The sequence below is a fragment of the Melospiza melodia genome, chromosome 12 (genome assembly GCF_035770615.1).
Source record: "Melospiza melodia melodia isolate bMelMel2 chromosome 12, bMelMel2.pri, whole genome shotgun sequence".
In the NCBI taxonomy this organism is placed as follows: domain Eukaryota; kingdom Metazoa; phylum Chordata; class Aves; order Passeriformes; family Passerellidae; genus Melospiza; species Melospiza melodia.
The window spans coordinates 12755394-12783328 of record NC_086205.1 but is presented as its reverse complement, the minus strand read 5'-3'; the positions used below and the strand labels follow the sequence as shown (position 1 = coordinate 12783328).

At 39.0% G+C, this 27935-nt stretch overlaps 1 protein-coding gene across 4 annotated transcripts; it reads right to left on the bottom strand.

Moving 5' to 3' along the window:
* Positions 1–1442: 1442 nt before the first annotated feature.
* On the bottom strand, positions 1443–26947 carry RHBDD1 (rhomboid domain containing 1). 4 transcript variants are annotated; one of them, XM_063166828.1, is made up of 7 exons: positions 26874–26947; positions 20664–21183; positions 19270–19402; positions 15994–16082; positions 14032–14082; positions 9442–9564; positions 1443–3653 (listed from the first exon to the last, which is right to left on the bottom strand). In XM_063166828.1, the coding sequence occupies exons 2-7, from the start codon at positions 21094–21096 to the stop codon at positions 3541–3543; spliced, it is 942 nt and encodes a 313-aa protein (XP_063022898.1). In that variant the 5' UTR covers positions 21097–21183; positions 26874–26947; the 3' UTR covers positions 1443–3540. The 4 variants fall into 4 exon arrangements, with proteins under 4 accessions (XP_063022898.1, XP_063022897.1, XP_063022899.1 ...); XM_063166827.1 differs by lacking the exon at positions 26874–26947 and adding an exon at positions 22015–22251; XM_063166829.1 differs by lacking the exon at positions 26874–26947 and adding an exon at positions 22078–22251.
* Positions 26948–27935: the final 988 nt, after the last annotated feature.

Genomic DNA, 27935 nt, shown 5'->3' with positions numbered 1-27935 from the left:
CTCCAGTTTTCCCAGCTCCTGAAAGAGTAAATGGGTATCAGAATTTATTGTAAGACTTTCTAGAAAGCTTGACACTCCTTCAGAAGCAGCTCCTACAACTGAAAGCTCAGAAGCGTTAATATTTTCTTGCCTTCTGAAATCTGGTAACAAGTAAGAAATAAGCATTTTTTTATACAGGAAACAATGAGAAGCTTATAATAAACCCATGCAATAACTCTGTCCTTCATGTCTGCACACTCCAGAAGCCACAGCACAAACACCAGGATCTGCTCACCAGCTGTGTGTGGAAGCACAATCCACATTCAGTGCTGAACCAAAAGGGGCACAACTTCCCAGCCATGGAATCAGAGGGGAAAATGAGAGCAATCCCCACTCCCAGCCCCTCCCAGCAGCAGGGAGGGCAGCTGGATCCAAACTGCTCCAAACTGTTCCCTCCTCCATGCTGGGCCATCTCCACCCTCGCACCTCTGGAGAGAAGCAGCAGCTTCAAAGGTTAAGCAGTTCTCTGTTATTGTATAACAGCATATATACACTTGGCACACAGGGGTATACAAATACTGTTTTCCTGGTATTTTAAGGGGCATTTTTTCCCTTTAGGAGAAGTGGTGCTCTCAGGGAAATCAGCACACTGACACAAAACCACAGAATTTGCCTGTGCTTAAACACAAGATGGAAGAGGGAAAAGAATTTTAGAAGCTAAACACAGTTCTTTCATCACATCTTAATTCTGGGCTGTGAGAAACCCTTATTCCTTAACAGTAATATGTTAGGTCATTCAACCATTAAATTTCAAGAATGTGCCCATTAACAAGTCTGCTGATTAGGATTAATTAGGGAGCAGAATTTCTTACATGGTACCTGATCACAGAGTTTAGAGGAAGTACAAACAACTCACAAGAAATCACAGCTCCTACAACAAAGGAATCAAACTGCAGATGCTGAAATATTTTACACAAAGCTACGTTTGCTCCAAGAGCCCTTGAGGCAGTCAGGCAGTGACCAGGGCCAGAGGAGAAGCAAGGTCCAACACTTACCTGGGTAACTGCCCTTAATTTTTGTCCCTGAAGAGACCAAGTGCAACAGAGCACACTGGGGATTCATCAGCCACCTCTCCTCAGCACTGCTCTGAAACTGACTGATGGGGGCTTTCATGGCAAAAATCCTGCTGAGGACCCACAGAATAGTTTGGGGCCTTTAAAGGCCATCCAGGCCAACCCACCTGCAATGAGCAGGTGTGAATAAACCTTCCCAACACTGTACATACCAGAACTTTTCAGTAATCTAACTCCAAAGCTTTTCCTAAATTAAAAAGAAACAATGTTAGTCCCAATACAATCAATCTACCCCCTTGGTATCACAAATCTTAATTTCTAACAACATAGCAGTAGCTCTGTAATTTAAAATATACACTTTATTAATTACTATAATTAAAACCAAACAGCTTTAAACGTTAAAAAAATATTTATTTCAATTCTGTATACAAAAGAAAGTCAAAACAACAGAACATTTATTAGTACTGAAACTTTCTGTGAATATTTAATGGCATGTATGTCTAAGTTCACTTTACAAAACCAAGTGCTTATAAATTTTAATCGGGTTTTTGATTTTCCTTAAGTATTTTTTTTACCTGACTAGCAGCACATCCTGTGCTTTTAAACAAGAAAAATATCAGTTTAGCACACACAGTATGTTACACTGCAACTTTTGACCAGAGCATTAAAGGATTTCTGAGGAACCAATGCTACATTCTTCTCATTTACATCTGATTATTACCTGCTGAGAAAAGTATACAGATTTTTGAGACTTATTTTCAGTGAACACAAAAAAGTTGGCCTTCTATAAAAGTGTCTGCTGTTTTATTCTACGGCTATTGCATATATACAAAATCAACCAAGCCCAAGAACACACCAGAAATCAGCATTCTGTCTGTACCTGGATTCCCACTGCAGTTGTGCCTGTTGTGTCCCAAAACCTTGAGCCCTAAGTCTGCATCCTGATATTGTGCTTTACCCAGCAAACCAGAGCTTCACTTACATACATTAGCTACAAACAGAAAGGGCAGGTACTATTTATTTAAAGAACACAGTAAAAAAATTCCTTTCAGGATATTTTTCTGTATGAAATATACAGCACTGTTTTTTATATTAAAAAAATAACCTCATAGAAAAGTAGACTTCATAAAACACAGGTTGGTGAAACCCTTGAACTGCTTATCTAATCCTCACTCCTTCAGTGCTGATGAGGAGAATCCAACAGGTCTGTGTCAAAAGCCAATAACCAAATTATTCTTCTGCAATCACACCTCTCTGCAACAGATTTACAGGAACACCCCCAAGTTCTTTCATTCTGAGGATAAAATGCCTGGACAAGGAGTGATTTTCATGGTGATACTGGAAACCAAAGCCCTGAAGGTTCATCAGTTAACATTAAGAGGCAGCAGTGCCATAGAGAGGACAGACTTATGTGGAGGGTGTGCCCAGTAGGACACTGAGCTCTCAGGTCTCCTGTCAACTCCTCTGGCTGGGTAAGGAAATTCTCAAAAATGAAGAATTCAAGGTAGCCTGTGTTTAGGTGTGATCTCCACAAGTCTACAAACTCTCAGCTCTGAGATTGGTCTTCAAACAAGATAAATATTGAGAAATAGTGGAATTTTTAAAGCTGCATGAACAGCATATACAAAAGAAAATTTCCAAGCCTTCTTAGAAAGGGAAACAGACACTTAAAAAATATTAGTAAATAAATATATGCTTTGTATGGCATAGCCACCTACCTTTACAGAAAACTCCTAATAAATTATTTCAGCTCTGTAAAGAGCAGCAGTTTTTGATTTAAAACATAAATATTAAGAAAGGCTTTAGGAAAACATAAGTAGTAACCATTCAGTTTTATCTCATCCAAGTTCTAGATAATATGGTGTGAGGAAGACTGCCACACTGAAGTTTGTATTGAAAAATTCCTTGGTAAGGACAGCAGGGGAAGGATAGCTGCAACTATTTGTCTGCTCAAGAGCTTAAGCCTAGATTCACATAACCCAGCTACTGTCATCAAACCAATCTTTTCAAGTGTCATTTCATATGGTAATCCTAAAAAATGAACTGGTCATCAGAGATAACTGAGAAAGGTTTGTGAGGAAAAATTGCATAGTTTTAAAGTTACACAGAAAACATAACATTTCAGTTGCAATGGATGAAGAAAACCTGTTGTCTGAGAACATCAGCAGTCAAGAAGCCGAGGAATTCTTAAAGCTATACAAAATAATTTAAGGAAAAAAACACAGTTTGGAAAAACCATCAGTCTTCTTCCATTTAAGGTGCATTAAGATGGAGACGGCCAAAGATCACATATTCATTCCTATCTCACATGTTTTTATTCAAGTTCCAACTTTGAGTCTGAACTCACAAAATCCTACGCAGTTTTGCAACAAGTAGTAAAAATAATGGAAAATATTATAAATTATTCTGTAAATTACAGATTACAAATAAATCTGTAAATATTTTGGTAAGCCTGAATAGCACTTTACATCAACACCTGCCCACTTCATCATCTGTCAAACCTACGAAGCCTTCGCCTTCTCATGTTCTCTTCTGAGTTCTCAGGTGGAAACCAAAACCCATAAGGTCGCTGCTCATGATTGTGTGTTCCTCCACCAAAATCTACAAGACACAATGAAAAACAATTGTTATTTTGGTCTGTAGTAGGAGAAAAATGCACATACATCCTGTAAGCCAAAGCGTCACAACACAAAGGAGACAGGGAATTGAATGTTTTCAATTCTGATGGTTTCAGGGCAATTACAAAGTCCAGAAACTGCTCTGAAAAACAGTCAAATAAAAAGAAAAACCAAAACCAGAAAACTCCCCCAAACAATAAAGCTACCACCACCCAAAAAACCACCCCAACCCAACAAGAAAACCAAACCAAACAACAAACCACAACAAAAAGAACATGTAACAAGTATTAACCAGTTAAGAATAACAAGTATTAACAAGTATTCACATTTTTCACGATCCCTGCTTTACACAGCAAACTCCAGAATATTAAACTATTTCAGTGTCCTCAGCAGTTGTTTCTGGTAAAAGCAGCTTTTGTGTTTGCTTTTAGTACTGAGTCCAACATGTGCAGCCCCACAGCAGATGCACACACAGCTCCCACCCCCAGCTGGCAGCAGTTCCACAAGGGAAGGACACGCGGCAGCCCAACCATTCCAAGTGTAAGCAAAACCATCTGAGCAGCAGGAGCACTCCCAGCCCCACAGCTCTGCGCCTGGCACCCCGAGGAGCCAGGACTGGCCCTTCCAGCAGCTCTCCAGAACTCACAGGGAGGCACCCAGCAAGGAACAACCAAGGCTTGGTTACACACAGCAGCTCAGCTGAGGGGCTCTGGAAACACAACCACAGCCTGCCTTCTGAGCACAATGACAGTGTCAAGGACAAGCACATTTGCTTTGAAGGTAATAAAACCTTTGTAACATTCAGCATTTCTTGAGCTTTCACCTGGCCACATAGGGTTAAAACTGCATCATAATGCTGTAGTTTAATAACTGATTTTTAAATCATAATTAAATTACTTGCACTTTTTAAAAAATTCTTTCCAGTAGTGAAATTGTCAACTAAATAAAAGTTTCTTATAAAAACATTTATTTTTCTATACAGCATCCCAAGTTAATTTTTATTTAAGAAAACAGATACCACTCACACAGTCAAGACAATTCTTTGCTTAGTCCCGAAAAAATATGCTCAACACTTCAAATATACATGTGCTTTAATAATCACTAGTAATAGAATGAGGTGCTATAAAAAAAGATGAAAAATGCTATTTTATATATTGACCCAAAAATAGAAGGCTACACAATACATTTTGACAAGTTTTAGGTTGAAGAAAAGATCTTTTTTTTACATCAAACAATATGGTAAACAGCAAAGTCTGGATGTCTTAAACAAATGTATTTGTATCTGCATGTAGATATTTAAATTATCCTGTTACCTAAAATAGTTCCCTGACACCTTTTTTCTTTTAATTACTGCAGAAATATTAATGAAATCACACCTTCATCTTATCAAAATATTTATAAGCCACAGTATTCAGAAATGGTAATTAGGCCACTGCTACTACTGAAACACCACCTGACATCTGTGCAAGAAACCAACACAGGCATTTCAACACATCAGCAAAAGCAAATTAAAGACTAATGGAATCTAAGGCTGCATTCAAAGGACATGGAAAACTGCAACAACACCGGGTGATACACAACACCAAAGGATATAGTACAACAAAACATTAACCCTTCCATGGCATATTTTACAAATCTATTGTGAACTAGAACCACGTTCTGTGAATACAGAAGACTGAGACCTCCATCCCTACCCTGTCATTCTGTGTAGGAGTTTCTTTTGTTACTTAAGTTCACAATTAAAGCACTCTGGAGCAGAAGAAAAATGCTGCAATTGCAACAGATGTAACTACACCTGTATTAATGCAATCCCACCGAAGAGTTACAGTAAACATTCTCACTTGATTTTTCCTCTTCTCTGAAGTTATGACCTTATTTTTAGGCTAGATAACATGATTTGCAGGACAGTCTCTGTAAGAGTCAGGAGGAATATATGAAGCTACCCAACTGAAATATGCAATTAGGTCTGATAAGAGGAGTGTAGCAAATGAACAGCAGAGGTATCACAAAGCAGTGTGTCTGTATTTTTTGTCATGCCAGCTTTAGTTGTGTTAAAGAACAATCTAGAACATTTCAGTTGAACAGCTCACCATTTTCAGTATCACCATCTGTCCTGGCACTACTGAGTGTGGTATTCATACAAGAACCAAACTACACAAACACTTAAATACCCATACAAAGAACAGACACTTCTCATTTCTACAAATCTGTTACTTCTGGAGAGGCTTTGCTCTAGAAGATAATGAGGTGATTTATTTTGAACCCAGCAAGGACCACACAGTTAACCAAAACAGAGAACTCTGATCTGGATATTTGATCAAATGTCATTACAACTTCCAACACTTGCTTGGCTTTCATTTTTACCAGTTTTATATAAATTGTCTCCTCCATAAATAGTAAATCCCTCCTAAATATGTTATAACCACAGAATATTATTAAACTTACCAACCAGCACTTGGGTGTGCTACAGATCACATACAGTGCAATATATTGAACACCTGACTTTCCTTGCTTTTTAATGCAAAACATCAATGTTTAAAGTGCTCTATTTAAGAAAATGGGAGTTCTCTTAGTTTATAAACATCCATTTTATTTTTCCACAGAAGCAATGATGTTGGAAAAGACCTTTGAGTTCATGAAGTCCAGCCTATGACCCAACACCCTTTGTCAGGGAGACTCTGGCACTGACACCACATCCAGCCTTTTCTTAAACACCTCCAGGGACAGGGACTCCACTACCTCCCTGCACAGCTCATTCCAAGGTATTTTTGATACATTTGGAGGTAGAAGCAGCAAACTGGAAGGCAGCAAGAAGCCAGAGTCAAAAACCCAGTGTTGCTTTACTCATTTCATCTCTTCCAGCCAATGAATAGTCAAGTCTTTAGGTCTAATCAAACTCACTTATAATTTACTGAGTTGTACAGAGAATTTTAAGGAGAGGCAGGCATTTTTTCCTCTTTTCATACTTTAGCAGGACTAGGAGGCTTCCAGAAAGAGCTGAGACACACAAAACATAGCAACCTTTTTACCGTTTTGTGTTTCACTAGAAGTCAGACAGAAACTACAACTGAATAAAAAAATATAAAGTGGCAAAACTGCTTTTATTCTTTCCTGTCCTTCCCTCTGCAAAATGCAGACATGCTATACAGTCTGAGAGCTTTGGCTTTTCGTACTTATCACTGCCTCATTTTTCCTGCTCAGCTTCAAGTAGACCACATTCATTAGCCTTTGCTATTGTTTCTAGCACAGCCCTTTCAGTTTCTGTCAATGTATGAAAATTTCCTCATGCTATGAAGCAAACCATTCATCCTGTCAGTATGTCTCATCTACAGACTTGAACATAAACTGGTGAAGAAGACTGATGGAATTAACTACTGTTTCTGTGCTATGCTTCGGAACAGCTGACAAAAAATCAAATTAGCAGGGAAGTAGCTGAGGGTAATGAGTTCAGAAGGAAAGTAACATACAATGAATCCAGACATAGCTGGATTGTTACAAGAGCAAGCCAGAACAATCTTGAACAGTGTCTGTCTCTCTCTTGTTTTTAAAAGAAGATGGTAAAATTGAGAAATACACAAAACCATTCCCTCTATAGAAGTCTGATAATTTGTTTTGGTTAGGAGAGGAAATGGCTAAAGACAATCTTTAATCCATTCATACTTGAAATAAACTCTTTTCAAGTAACAATTTGTTAAAAGCACACTGGTAACATTTTTAGAACCCTAACCCTAAATCCTGACTCTAAACCTAACCCAAACCCTGGGGATGCCTTTAGCAGCTGCAGTGTGCCTGGAACTCTGGGCTTTGTGATTTTCAATACCCTAACCCTAGGTGTAACCCTAACCCTAGGTGTAACCCTAACCCTAACCTAGGCACTAAATTCTGCCTAGGCCTAAGGCTGTTTGCAAGGAAAAAGTTTTGCAGCCCCAGCTTCTCGCTGTCACCCTCCAGCTGCCCCTGCCACCCTCAGCTTCTCTGTGTGTCACCCACTGTCCCCTCTCCCTGCTCCTCCCTCAGCTCCCAGCCTCTGCCACCCTCAAGCCCCCACAGTGCCCCTCACCCTCTGTCATGCCCTGAAAGGACCCTAAAAAAACCCTATCAATTCCCTAAAAAAGCCCTAGTTCTCAAATTGTCCTAAACACCCCACAAAAACCTAAAAATAGCCTCAGAATACACTAATAATACCCTTCTTTTAAAAAGTCCCTAACACCCCTAAAAATCCCTAAATAGTCTTAAAAGACCTCTAAGAATACCCCAAAAAGCTTTAAAATGCCCTGATAAAAAAGCCTAAAAAATTCCCTCAAAAACCCTAGAAATACCCTAGTCCTAAAACGTTCTCCATAGACCCTCAATACTCTTCAAAAAGCCCTAAAAACTCTTAAATAGCCCTAAAAAAGCCCCAAGGATACCCAAAAACATTCCCAGCAACTCCAATTAGTAGTAAGACAGCCCTTAAAACATCCTAAAATAATTCTTTTAAAACTCTGAAAAAACCCTAAAGGTATCCTAAACATTCCCAGAGAATTCCTAAAAAACTCCTGCAAAAAAAAACCTTAAAATATCCTAAAAATCTCTGAAAAATAAATATATAATAAGAGAGCCCTAAATTAATTGTGGTACCTGCTAATACAACCTATTTCAAATTATTTTATGTAATTTTTTGTCATGTTAAGTACCTGTTTCATCATCTATGTAATTGCAAGAATCCCTGAATGTTCACACTTTAGGGAAAACATCGTGTTCAAAGGATAGTGCTCATTGAAGCTAATTATTTTTCAAACTAACTGACAGGGAAGAATATCCTAATTGCCCATTAGTGCAGTAAATTTCATCTCTTCCTTTGTGTCCCTGAAACAGGTGTGATCAGTGACATGCTCTGGATTATGTTCTTTGTGAAACAAGACATCTGCCTATAGGCAAACTGAACCTTTACACAGCTTCTTTAAGGAAGTATTTTAAGAGCTCAAATCTTAGGTCTCGCTTGTCCAAACTAAAAAGTGTTCCAGCAGGGAGGAGAAAGAAGTGCAAAATAAAGCAAGATCCCTACATATGTGATCACACCAAATTCTACTGGAAACAATATATGATGGTACCTTTTCATGCTTCACTTGCCTGTGAGGCTTACAAACTGCAACCAGCACTGAAACCAGGCACTAGCAGTGTTAAGAAATGCTGCTTTTGGCAGGGAAGCCTAAAGTGAAATTTGGTTCCACAGCAATCTACTAGTGAGGTACTAGTGAAATTCATTCTTGTGTTTCATCAAAGGACATTCTCAAAAAAACACATTCCCTCTGATAGCACAAAACTTACCTTTGTTCAAAACCACAAGGAGATAAAAAATACATCTTACCTGGAGTGTTGGAGATTATTTAAGGCTACAAATGAAAGTTGCAGATGTTTCAAAGTCATACATGTAGGCTTTTAAAGTGCATACTGTCTACTTAAATCTTATCACTCATTCATATTCAGTTTTCTTGATAGTTTCAAAAAACTCCACAAAAATGGCTCATTCTTTCAAGTAACATCTCAAAATGCTTAATATTAAAAGGAAGGATTTTTTTTTCCTCAAACTCAGTGTTAAAACTTATGCAAAATATCATCTTAAAAAGACAGTAAAATAGACAATATCCTTTACAATAAAGCTCATTTTATATCAATTCCTTCCCAAAATGACATGTCCAAAAATAAGTCATGGGGAATACATCTTATTTCCTAAGTCCCTTTCAATATGAATCATAACTTAAGAGATAAAAATGCAATAAAATTCCTACCTCTTTCATTAAGACTGTTTAGCACTGCCCTTTCAAGCTGTTCTTCTTCAGTGAGCCCACCTGTATAATCAAAGTAGCTCCTTGGAGCTCTGTATTGATAATCTGGATAATAGCCATAATACTCTGTAAAACAAATCAAAAAATAATATCAATTGCTGCTACTCAGCAAGTGTGAAATCAGATATCTTCCTGCTATCTGTCTTCCACAAATTGTTTTAATTTGGGAAAGAAAAAAATTATTAGGGTTCAATTACTTATACAATATATGCTATAAATTAACTTCTAATTTACAAAGCCACAGCATAGTAACAGGGGGAAAAAAAAAAAAAAAAAAAACAAGAGAAAAAAAGATGGACCAAACATCTCAATTTTTTATAACTGTTAAAGTAAGTGTCATAGAATTGCTATTACTAACAAGTTTCAGACAGAAATTGAAAGACACTTTTGCTCATCTCTTTTTAACATTTAGTTGTCAATATTTGGAGACCTTACTGCCATCACCAGAATACCAACCTGGTACTGTTCAGGCTTTTTCTCCCCACCTCTCTTCCCCTTTCCCCCAGGGTCCATAAAACAATATCATCATAAATTCCAGTCATCTCTGGACCCAGAGAAGTCACACGAAAAGATTGCTGCAAATTCCTGCAGTGCTGTACAGAGCTCCTGCTGTGCTCTGGCACAGCCAAAGCTGCCCTGCCAAAAGCCAGCACAGCACAGATCCCATCAGTGTCCCTCTCACTGCTGCTGCTGCACTGCTGACAAACCTCCCTGGCCTTTGCACAGCTGGCCAAAACCAAGCACAGGCCCTCACCCACCCAAACACATGGGAGTCAAAAGGAAAAAATTCCTTGGCTGGAGAATTGAGCAACACTCTCTTCCTGCTAACAACACAGTCTGATCTTGACTGAGCACGGAAAACCTAAGCTGAGAAAAATTACGGCAAAAAGTCACACTTTTCAACTGAGGAAAACTATGGAGAAAGTTCAGTTTTCCTATTCCATTTCTGTATTTTCAAAATACAAAGCTTTTGTGATGTGTTCATTTCCAGAGAGCTGAACAAGGGATCTTGAAGAACCAAAGTACACAAAAGTTGCCAGTTTCTTCCAGCTGAGAGAAAACTATACAAAGGTTCTTCAAAATGAGAAAAATGGAAATATTTTTGTATTAAACAAGTACAGCAGGCAATTTCCTTTTTCTTCAGATAATTAGCATCAACGATAGTCTTATGATCTTTCATTGGTTCTATCAATTCCAGGTGAAATTTGTCAAGTTTCTGTTGTTAATAACAAATACAGATGACAAAGTGAGGATAAATAAATAATTTCTATTTTAAAATTATTTTGCCAAAGAAAAATATCCCAAGCTCTAGAATCTTTAGTCAAATAAAACCAGCAATACTCTGTCTTGAAAGTTATACAGAAAAAGCAGGAAAAACTGAACAGAGTAACTGCACAAAGAACATAGAATCATATATATTCGTCTGTATTTGCAAATATCCCCACATTGACTTTACACAGACATGTACACATACACAGTAAACACACACATTCTGTCTTTTTCCAATTCTTTCTTGTCTTGGAACACAACTGACATTGGAAGATTTCTCCTACACCTGCAGCGAAATCTGACTGAGGGACAGCATTTAGCTGTTATGTCTGTACACTGCCCTCATTCTCCTCTGCTTTATGTTAATCTGAATCAACATTTTCTCAGCTATAAATTTATTTTCCGAAGGCTTCAAAACTACATGCATGAAGAGGGTAAAAATCCTGCTACTAAAAGCATTGAATTATCTGATGAAAGCAAGAGGATGCTGTATTTTAGGTTTGTTCTATTGCTGTAGTTTTTTATATGTTTATGTTTCACACTGCCAGCAAGCTGTAAGTACTCAAAAAGCTGTAATCTTTTATTTTAAGATGAGACACAGTTTGTTAACATTGACATGTTCAAGGTGTTCCTATTAATCAAAATAAATGTCCTAATCCTTTATTCATGAACAGCACTTAGAGAAAACCTAATTCAGCTACTAAATACTAAATGTGCTAAAATTACACTTAAAACCTTTTTTCTTTCAAAGCTGTTTCCTTGTGCTGTTTCATAAAATATACTCTGACCATAGCTTCATCTATTTTTCTACTTAAATTGGTATTTAAAGGCACATAGTAATAAATCAGCAATGCCAGAAAGTGAAAAACTAATCAAGATATGCATCATTAGCCTATGACACTAGGGAGAGTTTTCTTCATTCACAGATGGCCAAATTTATTCCATATATCACACACCAAGCAAAAGGTTAAATCTTCCATTAAGACTTCTGCAAATAGGATGAAAGACAATTACAAAGTATGTGAACAGGGAATGAACACAACAAATATATATTTTCTTAACTGCAGTTGTAAGTCATTTTCGACCAATGAATTTAGTACAAAAAAATTAAATGATTATATCTAAAGGCAAATTTGGAGGACAGGATAATTCAGGTTAACTCTCTCCATCTCCCCTTTGTCCAAAAGAACTCAAAGGAATAGCATTTGAGGACTGCTCAAAACACACAAAAAAATCCCAGACTTCCTTGTTGCCAGCATACCACAGCTTTTTTTTCCCTCCCCATCATGGCAGATCAACTACATGAAATCTCTTCCATTTTCCCTACTTGAAAAGAACTGGAAAAGCAAACAGAAAGGGCTGTTGAGAATCTCTCTGCTGCTCCTCCACAAGGGTGGTCTCATACAACCACCCAAGCTCCCAGCAGCTGCTGTTTGTACAGGGGCTGTAACAGATCACAGAGTTTAAATGTCAAGTATAAATTCTTATCTTCATTAGCTATTAAAAAGTTTTTTCCAATATAAATCTTTTGAGTTTCCCCCCACCCTGCTGTTCTGGGATACTGGAGGAAGGTTCAGTGTCTGTGAGCAGCTCCTGTACCTGGATGAGCCCCTTCCCCTGGGCTGGGACTGCCAGCCATGGCAACAGGTCACTTGTGCTTGCTGCACACGCTGCCTTCACCTCTCATTTCACTTCTCAGTAGTAATTGTTTTATTTCTTTACTGGCCTTTAGATCAAATGTTTTGTGACCTGACAGTAAATGAGAGTAATGAAAACCCTGGGTAAATATACTTTTGAAAGTTGGAACAATCCCTGTTGCTGAAGAAAGCCGACTAAGATCTTTTGTTTAGGAATTACAAAACAGATGTTTCAAAAATACTTAAGGGCCCAGAATCCTACTTGTGGGAACTATTTAATGTAATAATAAAATTGGAGATAGATCATGGAAGACAAAGTCCATCAGGGAGAATAAAAGTAGCTATAAACTTGGCTCAAAGTAAGCACATCTCAATTATAAAAGACTACACAAAATAAAAACCCCTGCCTGACAAAACATCAGAGAACAGTAAGAATGATCAAACGTGTGAAATAGTTTCCTTACAAGCAACCAGACAGACTTCAACTTTGTGAAAGGAGGGGAAATATAGCCATTGTGAGTACAGGACTGAAGTCTGAAAAACCACTAAGGAAAGAAGTACATAAAGAATGAAGGTTTAGTCTCCCTCCCCAAAGAAGAATTAACGTGCATCAAAATGAAATTAGCAGTTGGCAGGTTTAAGCCAAACTAAAAAATGAAAAACGACAGATTCTAAAGCAGGAACCACACTGTGAGTCTTTTCTGATGATGTAGGTGTTAAAAGTGTTCATGTTGACTCAAAGAGCTTTTGACAAATTGATGGAAGAAGGATCTACCACAGGCTATTAAAGACAAAATCCTCCCATAAAACTTTCTGCTGAGAACATCTTTAAGCCACAAGCCACTGCACACTGGCAGATATTTGAGAGAGTTATCACTATGCATTTATCCTGCTCTTCCAGCAGATGCCTAGGAAAGAGCATAAATCACTGCAGGAGGTAAGAGATGCCAGGATTTGCATCCCTTAGCTCACATCCTACACCCAGAGCCCTTCTCCCAGCCTCTCCTGGCCCCCACAGACAAGGACTCCACCTATTATTGCTGTACACTCCACAGGCAATGATTCAGTGCTCTGCAGGAGAGGTGAATCAAATGAGCTCCACTCAGTGCCACCATTCCAACCATCCATCTAGAAACTGCAGATGGCCTAAATTCAGTCTGCTGAGGAGGGGCTTTCTGCACATAAATTACTTCTTTTACAGAGAGGGCTCAAGGGAAGAAGATCCTTGTTAGAAGGGAAAAACCACCCTAGAATGGAACAGATGAATTTGCCAGATGAGGGCATATTTACCTAGGTCCAAAAGGCTGCTTTCAGTAGACACAATTTCCCCACTGCTACACCTTGTGCAAAAGGGACGATATTTCCCTGAGGTAGCATTTTAGGAAGTCATGACCTTAATTAGAGGCTTAAGCCTCTTGTACAAAATCCATCCACACACTTGCCTGAAGAGGAAAGGTGAGACATGTCCAGAGAAGTAATATAAGTTTAGCAAGTATATGTGTGCAGAATATTTTGTACACTCTGTATGTTTCCATTCACATAGCTCTCCTATAGGTTTTCTAATCATTAGCAGAAACTGTTTTTAAAGCTGGAGTAAGTTTTTGGTTAAGTAGACAAGAGTACTTACCTGAATAGTAGTCCCTTGGCCTGTCAGGCTCAGTGAAGAAAGAAATGCCAGCTAAATAAAAGAATAATGCATATACTGTTAGAATAATCATATTTTCTTTATAGAATACAAAATTCAAATTTAAAGTACCCCTTCTTTAAGAGTTTGTTTCATAAGATACAGGCAGGAAATCAGACATGGGTATCTGTTTTGGCATCAGTGAGAGAATATACTATTGCAATCTTGTATGTTCCAGATTTTATAGTAGAGTGCCATGTTCAAGCAACAGATCCATGTAGACTAGAAAAAAAGCAAAGCAACCTACTATGTTCTCCCAGAACACATAATAAACACTTTCTTTACTGAGAGTATTCATTACTAACAATGTTTAATGCACAGCAAACTGAGGACTGGAGCAACACTGCATTATTCCTGCTTTGCTACATAGGAGAAAAAAAAAATGCCTGTGTGCTCAACACTGCTTCCTGCAGCTGTCAGTCACACAGAACCTGCACAGCAGCCAGGCAGGGTTCACTGACAGTACTGTGGGGTTATCCCTGAATCCCAGTGTTGTCATCTTACTGCAGGGGCTCCATACTGCTGTCTCCTTATCACAAAAGCTCCACACCTTCTTGGTGTTTCTCCCGGGCAGCTCCTCAGAGCACTGACTCTTTCTTCTTTGCAAAGCAGCCACTGACTCCAGCTCCCTTCTCAAGCAGCCACCCCACTCTTTTATAGCACTCTGCTTCTCACTGGTTGCAGCTGTGGCCTGTTAAAGCCAGGCCTGCTCCTAATCTTTGCTAATTGGCCCAGCTGCATCTCCTTAGGGGTAAGATTACTTTCTACACTATCTTTATTTCCTTATATTCTATCCTCCCAACATCCCAGAGAAATTGATTGGAAGGGACCTCAGAAGGGCCCCAGTCCAACTCCAAGCAGAGCAGGGTTAGTGAGGGGATCAGAGAGGTTACCCAGGCAGGGCTGCATCTTGCCAAGCCCAAGGTGGAGCCCCTGAAGCTGCCCTGGCAGCTGAGCTGATGCCTGTTCCATAGTGATCAGGCAGCTCCCTGTGGCACAGCATCATGCAAGGTTAACCTTTAACTAACAGGACACCTGATGCCTGTTCCTGCAGCAAGGCAGGAAAGCTGATGCTCTGGTGTCATTTCCCTTCCAGCTGCTGACCATACATGACCTACAGAATATCCCCAAGCTGTGGTCAAAGCCCCAGTGAGAGCACACAAAATTGAACAATTAATTCCCCACTGTACAAACACCATATCCATGTTCAATTTGATGGAACACTCATGAATAAAGTACTCAACTATCAAGCATTCAGACAAAAAAGCCAAATATTCTGCCAACCAACCTCAGCACATCTGCTGTGTTGGGGCTTAGACTTCCAATTAAAACACTGACATCTATGGGACTGTTCATTTAAAAGTTTGCAGGGCTGTATTTAGAACAATTTTTAAGACTAAAGATGTCTAAAGCTATAATATTTTTTAGAAAATAATTATTATTGCAATATGAAAAGCCGTAATAACACATTGTTGGAAAGCTTGAGAAATCCAGCAACCATTTCTTAAGCATCCCACCACCATCAAACCAGAGACTTCCATTAGAATCAATATGACAGCACAAATCAAGATGGAAACATTTTGTTCTGACATATGTTCATGGCTTCACCACACTTGAAGTGACATTTTCATTGAAAGATTATACTCTAAATAAATACTTGAAAAGAAGAGTAAAAGATACTCTTCTAAGTAAAAATATCTGAAAGTCACATTTAGTCTTAATTGTTCTTATCTGTATTTAAGGAAAAAAAAGGATTTTTTCTTCTGCACCCACTTGAATAAAATGAGCACATCTTGAATTGTCTAAAAACTTGCTGGAATGCACTGAATTTCTATGCAAGACTTACTGAATTTTAAAAATAAGTGTTCCTTGTGCAGATTTTGTAAATTCAACAAAATTATTTACCTGCACAGGCTCGCATGATCTTTTTCAGAGGTCCCATAGTGTACATTAATCCAACAAGAATCCCTGACAGATGCCCAGCAAAAGAAGTCCTAGAAAATAAAAAAATCCTGTGAGCAGTGGAGACTTTTTTTGGTAGGGATACAAAAGGGAGAGTGTAGAACTGGTTGTAAAGATAAAGTCTCTGAGACATCCCAGAGAAAGTCCCTGAGTGAGACCAAGCACAGAGACATCACTTGCCTGCAAGGTTATAATGCCAAGTCTTCTTCCTTTGTAACTACCTTAAAACTGGGAGTTACACAGTTACAGAAAAGAATTTAACAAATATCCTGAGAAAGCTAATTGCAGAGATCGTTTTAGCTGCTATAGAATATGATTCCCTAAAAGCATTTAAAGACTTACCAAAGGAGTTAACTGGTTTTAAACTTTAGAAAAGTGACTTACATTGTAATGTCTGGGTAGATCTTACCAAAACCATCTGCATTTCTGAGTGAAAGCACAAACACAATACTTTCTACTGCACTATCCATGCAATCCTACAATTAGTGTAAAAGAAGCATGAATGCAGATCCACTGCAGTCTTTGTAATACACTTTCTTCAAAATTAAAACAATCAAATTGCTGAGATCCAAATTCTTTTCTATGCATACCAACAATTTCTTTAAAAAATATCATTACCATTTGTATAAAGAAGAAAAAGGCTCTGAGTCTTTTGAGAAATCAAACCAGAACATGTTTAGAGTAAACAAGATTTGCTCAAGTTATTGATATAGATTAAGAGAATATCTTCTGAATTCAAGCAGGTGTAAACACTAGTTGCAAATTTTTCACCTCTCTTACCAAGTTACAGGAGCCAATACACTAAACATTAAAATTTCCTCATATGTGCAATTAGAAATAACTCATTTATACTAATTGTCAAAAAATTTAAATTATACAAGCTAAAATGAGGTTTTTTTTCCTTTATAAAGTAGAAATGAAACCTCTGTTTAATGCACCAAGTGTAATGTTTGTATAAATTTTTACATTCACGTCATTGATCTACAGGAGTTTTACAGATGATGGCACAAGCACTCAAGCCAAGCCACCTTCCAGGCATCAGTGGTAAAAGGAGACAGGAAAATGCAGGTGTCACTAGAGGGAGGTGAAGATCACATCTAAATTCACTCTTTTGCCACCTACTCAACCTCAAACCCTATAGTGCCATGGGGAGCTGCAGTTCTCTCTCGTTAAAAACCAACAACTCTCCAGAGAGTAACACATAAATGCTGATGTGAAAACTTACAGATAAAAGGTAGTTACTAAAATAAAGTATCTATAAGGACCTAATTTTCCAAACAGATTTTCTGGAGCATATTTTCCAAATTTATGAAAAATGCATGCCTGACCTAGAAAATATCTGACCTCAGAAAATTAAAAATACTTAGACATCACCTACTCTAGAAATCACCAACATTATATTGGTTCACCTAAGACTTAAGATATCTGCTCAGTTCTGGAAGAGGCACAGATGAAACAGAAGGTAACTTTGCACATGTCTCTTCTTCCATTAAACAAATAATCCCAAAAGCCTACGTCTCAATATCCTTTATGGAAGGTGAAGATTAGAAGGATAGTGAATGCACTTTAAACTTTTTCCAAAACAAAAACATTAATGAGAAAGAAAATATTAAGATGCCAGTAAACTTCTAAACCCTCTCCCATCACACAAAAGCAGGTCCAAATTTATTGCCTAAGCTTTCTAACTGGGCAGAATTCTGCCTCAATTACTGACCTCTTATCTATTCAAAATTAAATTATGCAATTTAGTTTATAAAAGGAACCAGTTAAACATAGACTTCAAATATTATAATGTGCCCTGAGCACACAGATGAGCATGTAAGAGCAATGCTGTGAGAGATACAATTGCTCTGGTTCATTGCAAGGCAGTGGGCAGTTACTAATCAAACATATGTTCTAGGACATGAATTTCTGGAGATCACTACTTGTTTTCTGTAGCCCCCATTATCATTTAAGTGCTGTGAAATTGCCCTCTGTAGAGGTCACTGTAAAGATTTAGATGAGGCAGCAATCTAAACTTCCATGAAATTAAGAAATTTTTTTATATTATCTTTGGACTTTCTATCCACTCTCTATCCAAAGACATTTCTGCAGTAAAGCAACTGAAAAAGAACAGCACACAATGTCTGAAATCATGTTTTTCCTCTACCTTACACAGTAGGATAAGGTTTTACTTCATACATAATGCCCTTCCACTATTCTTTAATTAAAAACAGTATTGTTAAACATATCACCAAATAAAATCTATGTTCAGCTAAAACAGCGGTTTATGTATTTCACAAAAATGTTTTTAATGCACTGAAAGCTTTATTTTTGTATTCGTAGCCGTGCCATGCAGCTCACAAACAAATCTGCTTTTGGGCAGAGCACTCTTCTGTCTTTAATCCTCACTGCAGTTAATTGAGCAGCCAGGCATAAAGCCATAAAACCAGTGCTCAACCTAAGCAATATCTGAATTCTCCTTCTGTGCTAGGAAATGTTCCATCAGCTGTATCATAGTACCTGACAAGGAATATCTCAGTATTGCTGAGCTCTTTTTTTTTAATCTTTCTGAAAAAGGGAAATTGTACATAAACTGTGATTTGATAGTTCATAGGTTTTGTGTCTGTACTTTGCATATATTCAGCAATGTGATTCACAGTTACAAAATGCTACATAGGAAAATTACTCTCTTGCAAACAGGACTTAAAAAAATCAACTGCAAAGAAAAGCATGGTTCTTCCAGAGGTAGGGGCAGATGAACTGTGCTGGCACAGAGCACCCAGGGAAACTGAGGGAGATGACCAGCAGCACTGCAGGACAGTGACACTGACAGTGACAGAACTGGCAGAATGCTGGATGATAGTCTGATCATAAATCAGAGGAGTGACTAAGCCAGAGGGGTCCAGAACAGCAATGGCAAGCAGAGAGTGCAATGCTGCTCAGCTAATGAAGCCCTGGGCACTCCAGTGGAGCAGTTTAGGTACCTCGTTGAAAAAGCTCAGCCCTTTTCCTTGCCCATCAACTTTGGTTATCTTCCCTCAAATACTCAAATACACCTGCTGGGAACTGTATTTCAGGTTTTTAATTTGAGATGTACTCAAAACAGAGAGTTTTAAGGAAAAAGCATACTGCAGGCCCAACACTGCACTGGGATACCAGCTAACACTACTCACACCTCAAACTACTCCAGACAGCCCAAATCTCTTCTCCTTTCCTTGAAATATCAGAGGCACTTACCCTGGGGAGATGAAATGAATAGCCAGCAGCTCCACCCAACAAGCATATTTACTGGATATGGGCAATCCAAAGACACTGCTCACTCTTCCTGGGTTGTAATGGTTGTTCAGAACTTTCAAAGCAAACAAGACTCCTGCAAACAAGAAGAAATCACATGAAGAGAGAAATACTTGTGCACAAATAATAAAGAAATGCAGACAATTTGAAGTACCATGCAGTTTCAAAGCACCATGAAGCATATTGCTGCATGCCAGAGCAGTTCTGTTCTTTCAATGATACTTTTCAGTGACTTAAAAAAAAGATAGAAAAATTGTGTATTTGTTTAACAGCCAAATCTAAGCTGGTTTTTAATGTGCCTGCTCACTGTAGCTATTCAGGTATTCAAAACAATACAAACATTTAAAATGGGAGTTCTATTGAAATAATTGACAAAATTAGTGAACTCAAAAACATGTTCTGTGACTTGAGAAAAGCCACTACTGAAAACAAGACAAACAAATGTGTAAAGCTCAACAGTAGGTTCAAATTCTGAATTAATGGAAAATCATCTTACACATACTCCAGAATCACTTGTTTCTGCAAAAAAAAAGTAGATAAATCACCTTTAATCACAGTAAATAGTATTAATTTCTAACTGACTGCAATTGTTTTATCATGCAACTGCCAGTCAATATGATGGAATGAATTCAGAGAACTTACTGGAAGTATTTATGAAAAAGTCCCTCTCAAGAGAAAGCTCACAGTGGTCTGAGGAACTTTCTTAAAGGCTGAGAAAGAAGGCTTGCCTTCTAAGGTTAGGTCCCAAGGACAGCAAGGAAATCCCCTACTTATCTAGAAATGCAGGGCTACTTTTCTACTTGATTACAGATTTTTTAAAGAGAAGAAATTTATTGACTTGAAAATGATCTGCTAAAGCAGGAGACAAGACCATTGCTGGAAGGAAGATGACCACAATCAGGTGTCTGGATGCTGCTAGCAGAAGCATATCTAGGGGAGTGTCTCCAAAGACAGGCATGAGTAATTTTAAACTGACAGGCTTTTCTAGAAGCCACCTAAGGAGCATTCTTGAAATGCTTATACAACATCTGAAAATTAAGAGTTCAGACTTCAATTAACCAGCAATATTAAACAGAAAACACAATTCTCCAAGGATGATGATATTTTCATGTTCTCATCTAAAGTCCCTGCTGGTCACAAGAACATGAACTGAATTACTTTATGTTCATGCCCATAGTACATGTTTAAATTGAAAAACAGGATATGGATACTGATGTGACACTCATACATATATACAGATGTACACCTCTTCTCTTTCTGCAATTAACAGTTCTTGTTACATAGCAAATATACAGATTAATTTTACATTTGTAAATTGGACCAACTCTGTGTCTTACCTGAAAAACCTACGCCACAATTCATTTCATAGGAAGGATCATCCAGAATTATCACAAGCAGGACTTCCAGCACCATGTAAACTACTCCAATCAGTACTGAAAATACTGCAATTATGTAGGCAAACCATATACTCTTCAGCTTTCTTTCCAGCATTATGCCCTTCCAGAGCATGGAAATCATGTTATAATACAAGTGCCAATCATCTGCATGGTGGAAAGGAGAAAGCAGCAAACGCTGCCAGTTCTTTTTGTGGACAGCTTCATTTACACTGAGACACACTTCAGAGAGCGGCCTCAAAGGATTCAGAAAGAGAAAAATATTCAGCACAAGTACCCCAAGGGTAACAGAAGGAATGTTCTGGAGCCCAACTTGAGAAATTTGATAAAGCAGCAAAAGCAGTCCAGCACTGACTCCTCTTTGCCTTCGTTCCATGGTTACTTCTTCATTCAACAAAATGTGAAGATTATTTCAATTTCCAGTCTTTTGTTCAATTTTGAAACCATACAAGTTTTGGAAATTCTGAAAGAAAAAAGATAACTTGTTACACACATACTGCAGTGTTTTGAAGCTCACCACTGTTTTTGTAAGTTTTTAAACATAAAAAAATTCATCAAGGTAATCAGCTGAGACCTTTGATACATCAGAACAAAAATTCAAGTGAGGAAAAGAAATCAGAATTTGTAAACTGATACAAAACACAAATAAAAGAGATTTATACAGGCAATCCAGACAAGCATTGAGAGAAAAGGCAGTCTGCAACCTCTGTTTCACATCCTTCCACAGGCTGTACTCAATCCATTCAAATGCTTGGGTATTCTGGACATGTTTTCATTAACTCCAATTCAGTCAGAATAATTAAGATTACAGGAAGGAAAGCAGTTCAAAATTCTTCTTTAGAGTCTCAGTTTCCAGGATCCCTATTTTTGCCACATATTTAATTTTTTTTAATGACCATTTTTCTAACTTTTACAAATATTCAAAACAAGCTAAGCTTGAAAATTAAAAGTCACAATTTTGACAAAAGAAACAGAGACACAGCCAAGTACTCCTAGATGCAATTTGAAAATTGTTACTGCTTTCCTAGGGATGAGAATGAAGAGTTTAGTTTAGAAGTAAGTGATGGAGAAAAGAAAACTATAGGGGGAAATCATATACAAAACCAGCATTAAAAAAATTAAAGAGTTGTAACAAAATTTTCATCTTTGCCTTAATTATGCCAGAAAAAAAAACCAGGAGATTAAAGAGGGCTACAGAAACAGATCTGGCTAGAAACAGATTTACTCTGACAGGGACTGAAAGAGAGGAGGGAGGAAGCTGCACTGGTAACAGGGGCTGTGAGCATGGAGCCACCTGTGGAAGACAGGAAGAGAGCCAGGATTCAGAGCCAGCCCAGCTCGGCCAGTCCTGCTTCACCTCTGAGAACTCTGCAAGGTGCCACAGCCACAGCACAGCCTCTCCTCTCCTCCAGGGTGTCCCTTCTTTGCAGAACTACTGGAGACACAACACATGTGTGAGTATCAGTTATGTAGAACCAGCAAAATACAATTCCTCTTCAAAACTCTGCCACCAGCTTTCAAATGAAACCACCTGAAATAATGAGATATATACAAAATTCTCATTTCAACACCCCATGAACCTTCTTTTTTTACTAAACACAGTTGAAGTTAATTTACTAATCTTTTTATTTAAATGCCTTTCCAATTAATACAAAATTATTCCTCTTCAACATTTTCATTAGATAAACAAGCAATAATCTAATTCTTCTAGAGGACAGGGAAAAAAATGGCACATTTATAAAGGACAGCTCAAGTTGCAAAATTTAACCTTCCCCATTATGTCTGTTAGGATTTACTAATTTCACATTTCTACAGACCATTGCCATGCCTGCAAACACTTCACTAAATATGTTTATTCAGGTATTCAGAGTATTCTAGATAATTTGATTGGGTTGCATTCCACAGAGTGAGTGAGCAGATGGAAACTGAAAAGCATCTCTGGATGATGTTACCCTGTACCAGCAGAAGGACCTGGGAGACCTGCACAGGGTGGAACAGCAAAGACAGCCAGCTAGGGGCCAGGCCACCCTCTCTGCTTATCCTGAAGTGAGAGAAGCACACACTTCCATGCCAGCTCACACAGAATTAATTAATGCCACTTCTTATAATTAAGTATTTTTTTGTCTCTGTATTTCTGTTTCAATCATATTTATGCTTATTATAGCAATTTGAGAGAAGAAAAAACCAAATTGGCTGTGGTTTTTTATCCTGAAAAGGACTGCAGTAAACCAGAATGCATGTAAAATGTATTTGCTACGTTACAATGAAACTGACTACGCTTTTCCCACGTTATTATTTTGGAAATGGTAAATAATGCCTAAACCTTGTCCAAAACAGAGTGAAAACAACAGAAACATACCAGGCCTCTTGAACATGTAACTTCCTACACTGGTGCCTTCTAAAACCAGTGTTTAATGATCACAGTTTAACTGCAGAGACCACAGCTGTAGCCCCCACAAAGCTCAAATGAACAATGTTAAACTGCTAATTGGCCACTGCAGATAATTACATGCTCAGTCTCTGATCTAAAGTCAGAGACATTACCAAAAAATTAGTTAATCCAAAGTTTAATCAATATCATTCTCTTTTTCCACACTAGCTCTGACATCAGGTACACCAACACCCCCCAATATTCTAATAATGTTCTGCCCAGACCTCTGGCTTTTCTTGTACCACACATCTTTTTCACCACAAAACAGCGGACACAAAAACTGTTAAAATTTAAAGGTGAACATCCTTTAAATGCAAGTTACGAGGAAACATCAAAATCTTGCCATACACCACATTGTTCAAATTGTTAAACATTCTTATGTTTCAAAGTTCCCATCTCTACTTCTGACACCCTTAAATTCCCAATTTAAGTACTTGCAACACCCTTGCACCTAAGAAAAGAAACCCTCATCGAGCACATAGCCAGACAATATCATGGAACAGGACTGGGAATGATCTCCATCATGATTTCAGCAGTGCTGGTTATCATAAACCATTCCCCTTACTGGGAGCAACCAAAAATGTCAGCCAAAACACATTTGTGTTTGAGGCAAAGGGGAAAAGATCCCCAGCAAGAGAACAGGAGTTATCTGAGAGCCTCCTTCATGCAGCTCCCTTAAATCTGAACATTCCTCCTCAGCCTCTACTGTTCATTAAAACTCTAATGAGGCTTGAAACAATGAAGCACTTTTTTCCTTTTCCTTTTTTTTTTTTTGAAAATATGCCACCTACTTCAAAATGTACAAATTTCCAGAAATGACTTGAAACAGACATTTGTCTTACATCCAGGCTGCCACGTGGCTGCATTTTTTGTCACCTACTCAAGATAAATGTCTGAACTAAATATTCTTGGAATTTGTTTGTTTGTTTCATATTAAACAAGTAAAAGCATTTAAACTTATTTTTACTGTGACAAACCCCCTCACTCGGCAACCATAAAATATTATGACTTCACATTACTAAAAAAAAATAAAGTAAATATTTTAGTAAATATCAGTTAAAATGAAACGTCCTACCACATTTTCTTATAGCTGTAATTTGAATTTAGAGGAAGAGAATCCTCCTAAAACAAACATAACTATCCTGAAATTTTGATTTATGTTTATGCAAAACCAAGTACACTCTGGAAAAAAACTTGTGCACTCAGCCTACATGAGATTAGAGCTAGACCAGTGTCAAAACCACCTGAAACAGAAGGGTGAGTGTCAGGTCCCAAGCACAAAGCATCCCACAGTGAAGAGAAACCTCAGCAGGCCCACAGCACTTGTCTGTGAGGAGACAGTCTCAGGACACAAAGGCTTCTCCAGCAGAATCAAATCAGAGCTTTTAGGGCAAAGGAGGAGGCAAAGGAAGCAGGAGCCAACTGTAAACACTCTGACTGTGGCCCTCAGAGTTGGAAAGAGGTGGGGAAAATGCCTAACAGAAAAAACAACCAATGCAAGGAAAAATAAACTAAAAAATTGAAACGCAATGAATCATCCTGTTTATATTGATAAGTATGCAAGGAGAAGGTCAGCCACAAGCTGTCAGCTACAATCAGCTTTGAAATGTCCAGTCACCTACACAGTCCATAGCATAGACAAGGTCCTGACTTAATTATAAAATTAATTACTTCATAAAGAACAACTTCTGGATTCATCAGATGTGCCTTTAAAGGGCTTTCCTTCACAAAGGAATACTGAATGGTGAACTCAAAAGACACAGCACTTCACAATTTGGTAAGAGAAGTCAAACATCTGTAATATAAATGTTTTAAAACAATTTAAACTCCCTTACTGAGACAATTCAATGTTAAATATCAGCCTTCAATGACTTCATAAATGGCTATATCACAGCTTTTTTATTGTGCAACATTTTAAATTTCATTCAAAGTTTTCTGTGAGAATAAAGAAGTTCTTCTGCCTCTTCTATCTGCTTCAGCATGAAAATTGAAAATCTTTTATAGCTTTTTTAATCCTCTTAGGTACCACTAAAGGAGGAAGTCCTCAACAAAATAAGCTTTTTAACTAAAAACTTCACCTTAAAACTGAAAATTGTGTTCTGAAGGTTGCAACAACTACAGTTCACAATAAAATATACATATGTTAAACAATACATGCCAAGAATCATTTTAGCCACCTTATCCCAAAATAAATGAGACGGCTTTCACAGGAAAGAACCCAAGGGACTAGGTCAAATCTCTCTCATAACAGACAGTAATTAGGAACTGCCTTTCAAAACACCAGGATACATCTACACTAATTGAAGTTGGAGAAGTGAAATAGCCATCAATATTTAATATCACTGTACTTATAAAGGTAAGAGGATGTTACAGCTTAAAATAAAAATACATCAAAACAACAGTGAACTTCAGATTAGGCCAGAGCTGAGTTTTAACTTCACAGATATTTATAAACTCAGGGCCAGGGATTTGGGGTTTGTTGGGTTTTTTTCCCCCCACTCAATTGCAACAGTTGTGTACAGTGTTAAAACTGGGTAATCATACTAGAAGAGCATCCTCCTTTATCTGAAGAACTTTTTAATATTATGAAAAATTAAACCATCAAGGATTGCCTGACTCCACTACAGAAGTGTGAAGCACAACAGCTCTCACAATTCTGGCATTCCTTGGTAGCTTTGAAGGACAATTTGCCTGCAGTGTGTAAGAGAAAGGAAGAACAGGAAAGGAAGGAAAGGAAGAACAGGAACTTTCTGAAGAAATCCACTTTAAAATGATACTGGTTAAATAAACAATTCAGAAGCACATGCTTCCTTGTATTAGTGTTATACTGCTGTTGTCAACACCTCCAATCTATGTCAATAAAAAGCAGCTCCAGGAAAAACATCACTGTGCTATTTCAGGAAATCGAACCAGCTCAGGTATTATTAATTACATTTCACAGACACCTGAATTACTCAGAATCGGCGTTTAACAACTGCGAGGCTTATCAAATGCAGACAAGATACACTTGCCTTTGCTTCTTCTTCGATACAGCCCCAAGATATTTGCAGTTTTGAGGGGTAGGTTTTTTTGTTTTGTAGTATTAACAAAGAAAGGGATATAGCTGTGGCGAGTTATTGATTTTGTTAAGAAGTTGTTTCTAGAATTTATAAAAAACACCACTGCGGAAAAGGAGGCGAAGGAAAGCAGTAAGGCCACACTGGGGCGGTGTGAGGAGCGCACCATGTGCGGCTGCGGATAAGCCCCGCTGCTCCCGACACCCGGCTCCTCCCGCCACCACAGCGCTCCCGGGAGCCGAGTCCACGGGCACGACGCTGGGCGTGTGTATGAAGATAACGCCTACGAAACCGTGAAATATCGGCGATTCCACTTCTCAGGCCGCTTCGGCTCCGTCATTCCCACCACCACCACTCCTTGCAGCGGCGGGAAGGAGCGAAGCGCGGCGGAAGGAAACCTCCTACAGAGCGCAGCTTGAGGGCAGCTCACCCAGCCCAGCCCCGCTTGTCGGGGCTTGCACCGGGCCCCCCTCAGCAGGGCGGCGCTCCCCGGGTGTGGCCGCGCCTCTCACGGCCGGGGGGCCGCTCTACGCCGGGAGGCGGCGGCAAAGGCAAGACAGGAGGAGGGCAGGAGAGCGGAATAAGGGAGCACGGCAGGAGGAGCCGCGCAGGGCCGGCGAGGAGGCGGCTCCGGCGGCTCCGGCATCCCCCCGCCCCTGCACTCACGTTCTCCGGCGGCGGCAGACCCGGAACCTCGCGCCGCCCCGCGTGACCCGCGGCCGCCACTCCGCGGCGAGGGGCGCGGCCTCGGCCCCGCCCGGGGAACGCACCGCGCATGCGCCGGGACCGCCCCGCCGCCAGGGGCGCTGTGCGCGGGCGGGCTGAGGGCGGAGCGCGGGGGCGGCAGAGCTGAGGCGGCCGCTCGGGGCGGGTATTGGCCGCTGGCACTGCCCACTATTAAAATACATAATCGCCTTGCCTTTTGAGAGCGTTTTACTGCACATGCAAAACAGTAACTAGTTCTGTAAGTTTAATAGTTCGAGGACTTTTTTTTTCCCCAAGCGTTAGAAGCAATTAGATGAAGACACTGCAGAATCGCAGAATCAACAAGTTTGGCAAAGACCTCCGAGATCATTAAATCCAACCTACGACTGAATACTGCCGTGTTAAACAGACCATGGCACTCAGTGCCACGTCCAGTCTTTTCCTGAACACCTCCAGAGGCAGTGACTCCACCTGGGCAGCCCATTCCACTGTCTAATCGCCCTTTCTGTGAAAAATTTCATCCTAATGTCTAACTTAAACCTCCCCTGGTGCAGCTAAAGACTGCATTAGTTTCACTTTTGTAGAGTACTAGTCACTGCTGTCACTCTATTATTTCCCAGATTTGACACAGATATCCAGACTGTGAGCTTTTTTATTAATATTCAGTAGGGAATACATTGGGCAAATTATAAGTGTCTGAAATAATAGGTTCTCATATAAATGTTGGTGAGCTGATGGTGCAAATATGTGACTAGAAATGAATCATACAAAACCCATAGCCAAAGCTACATGTAAACGGCCTGATTTTGCTGTCATTTATGTGGCACTCAGGTTTCATAGAACATTTTGGCAACTCATACAAGTATGTCATACAATTTATAAGAAAATTGCATTCTGCCCTTCCAAAAACAGCACACAGCTCAGCAGACTGGCAGGCATGAAAGGGGCTGAATTCCTAGAAACAGGGTGGAGATCAAGTTAAAGGAGCGGGCTTTGCCAAAACAAGCAACTTCAGCATAGTCC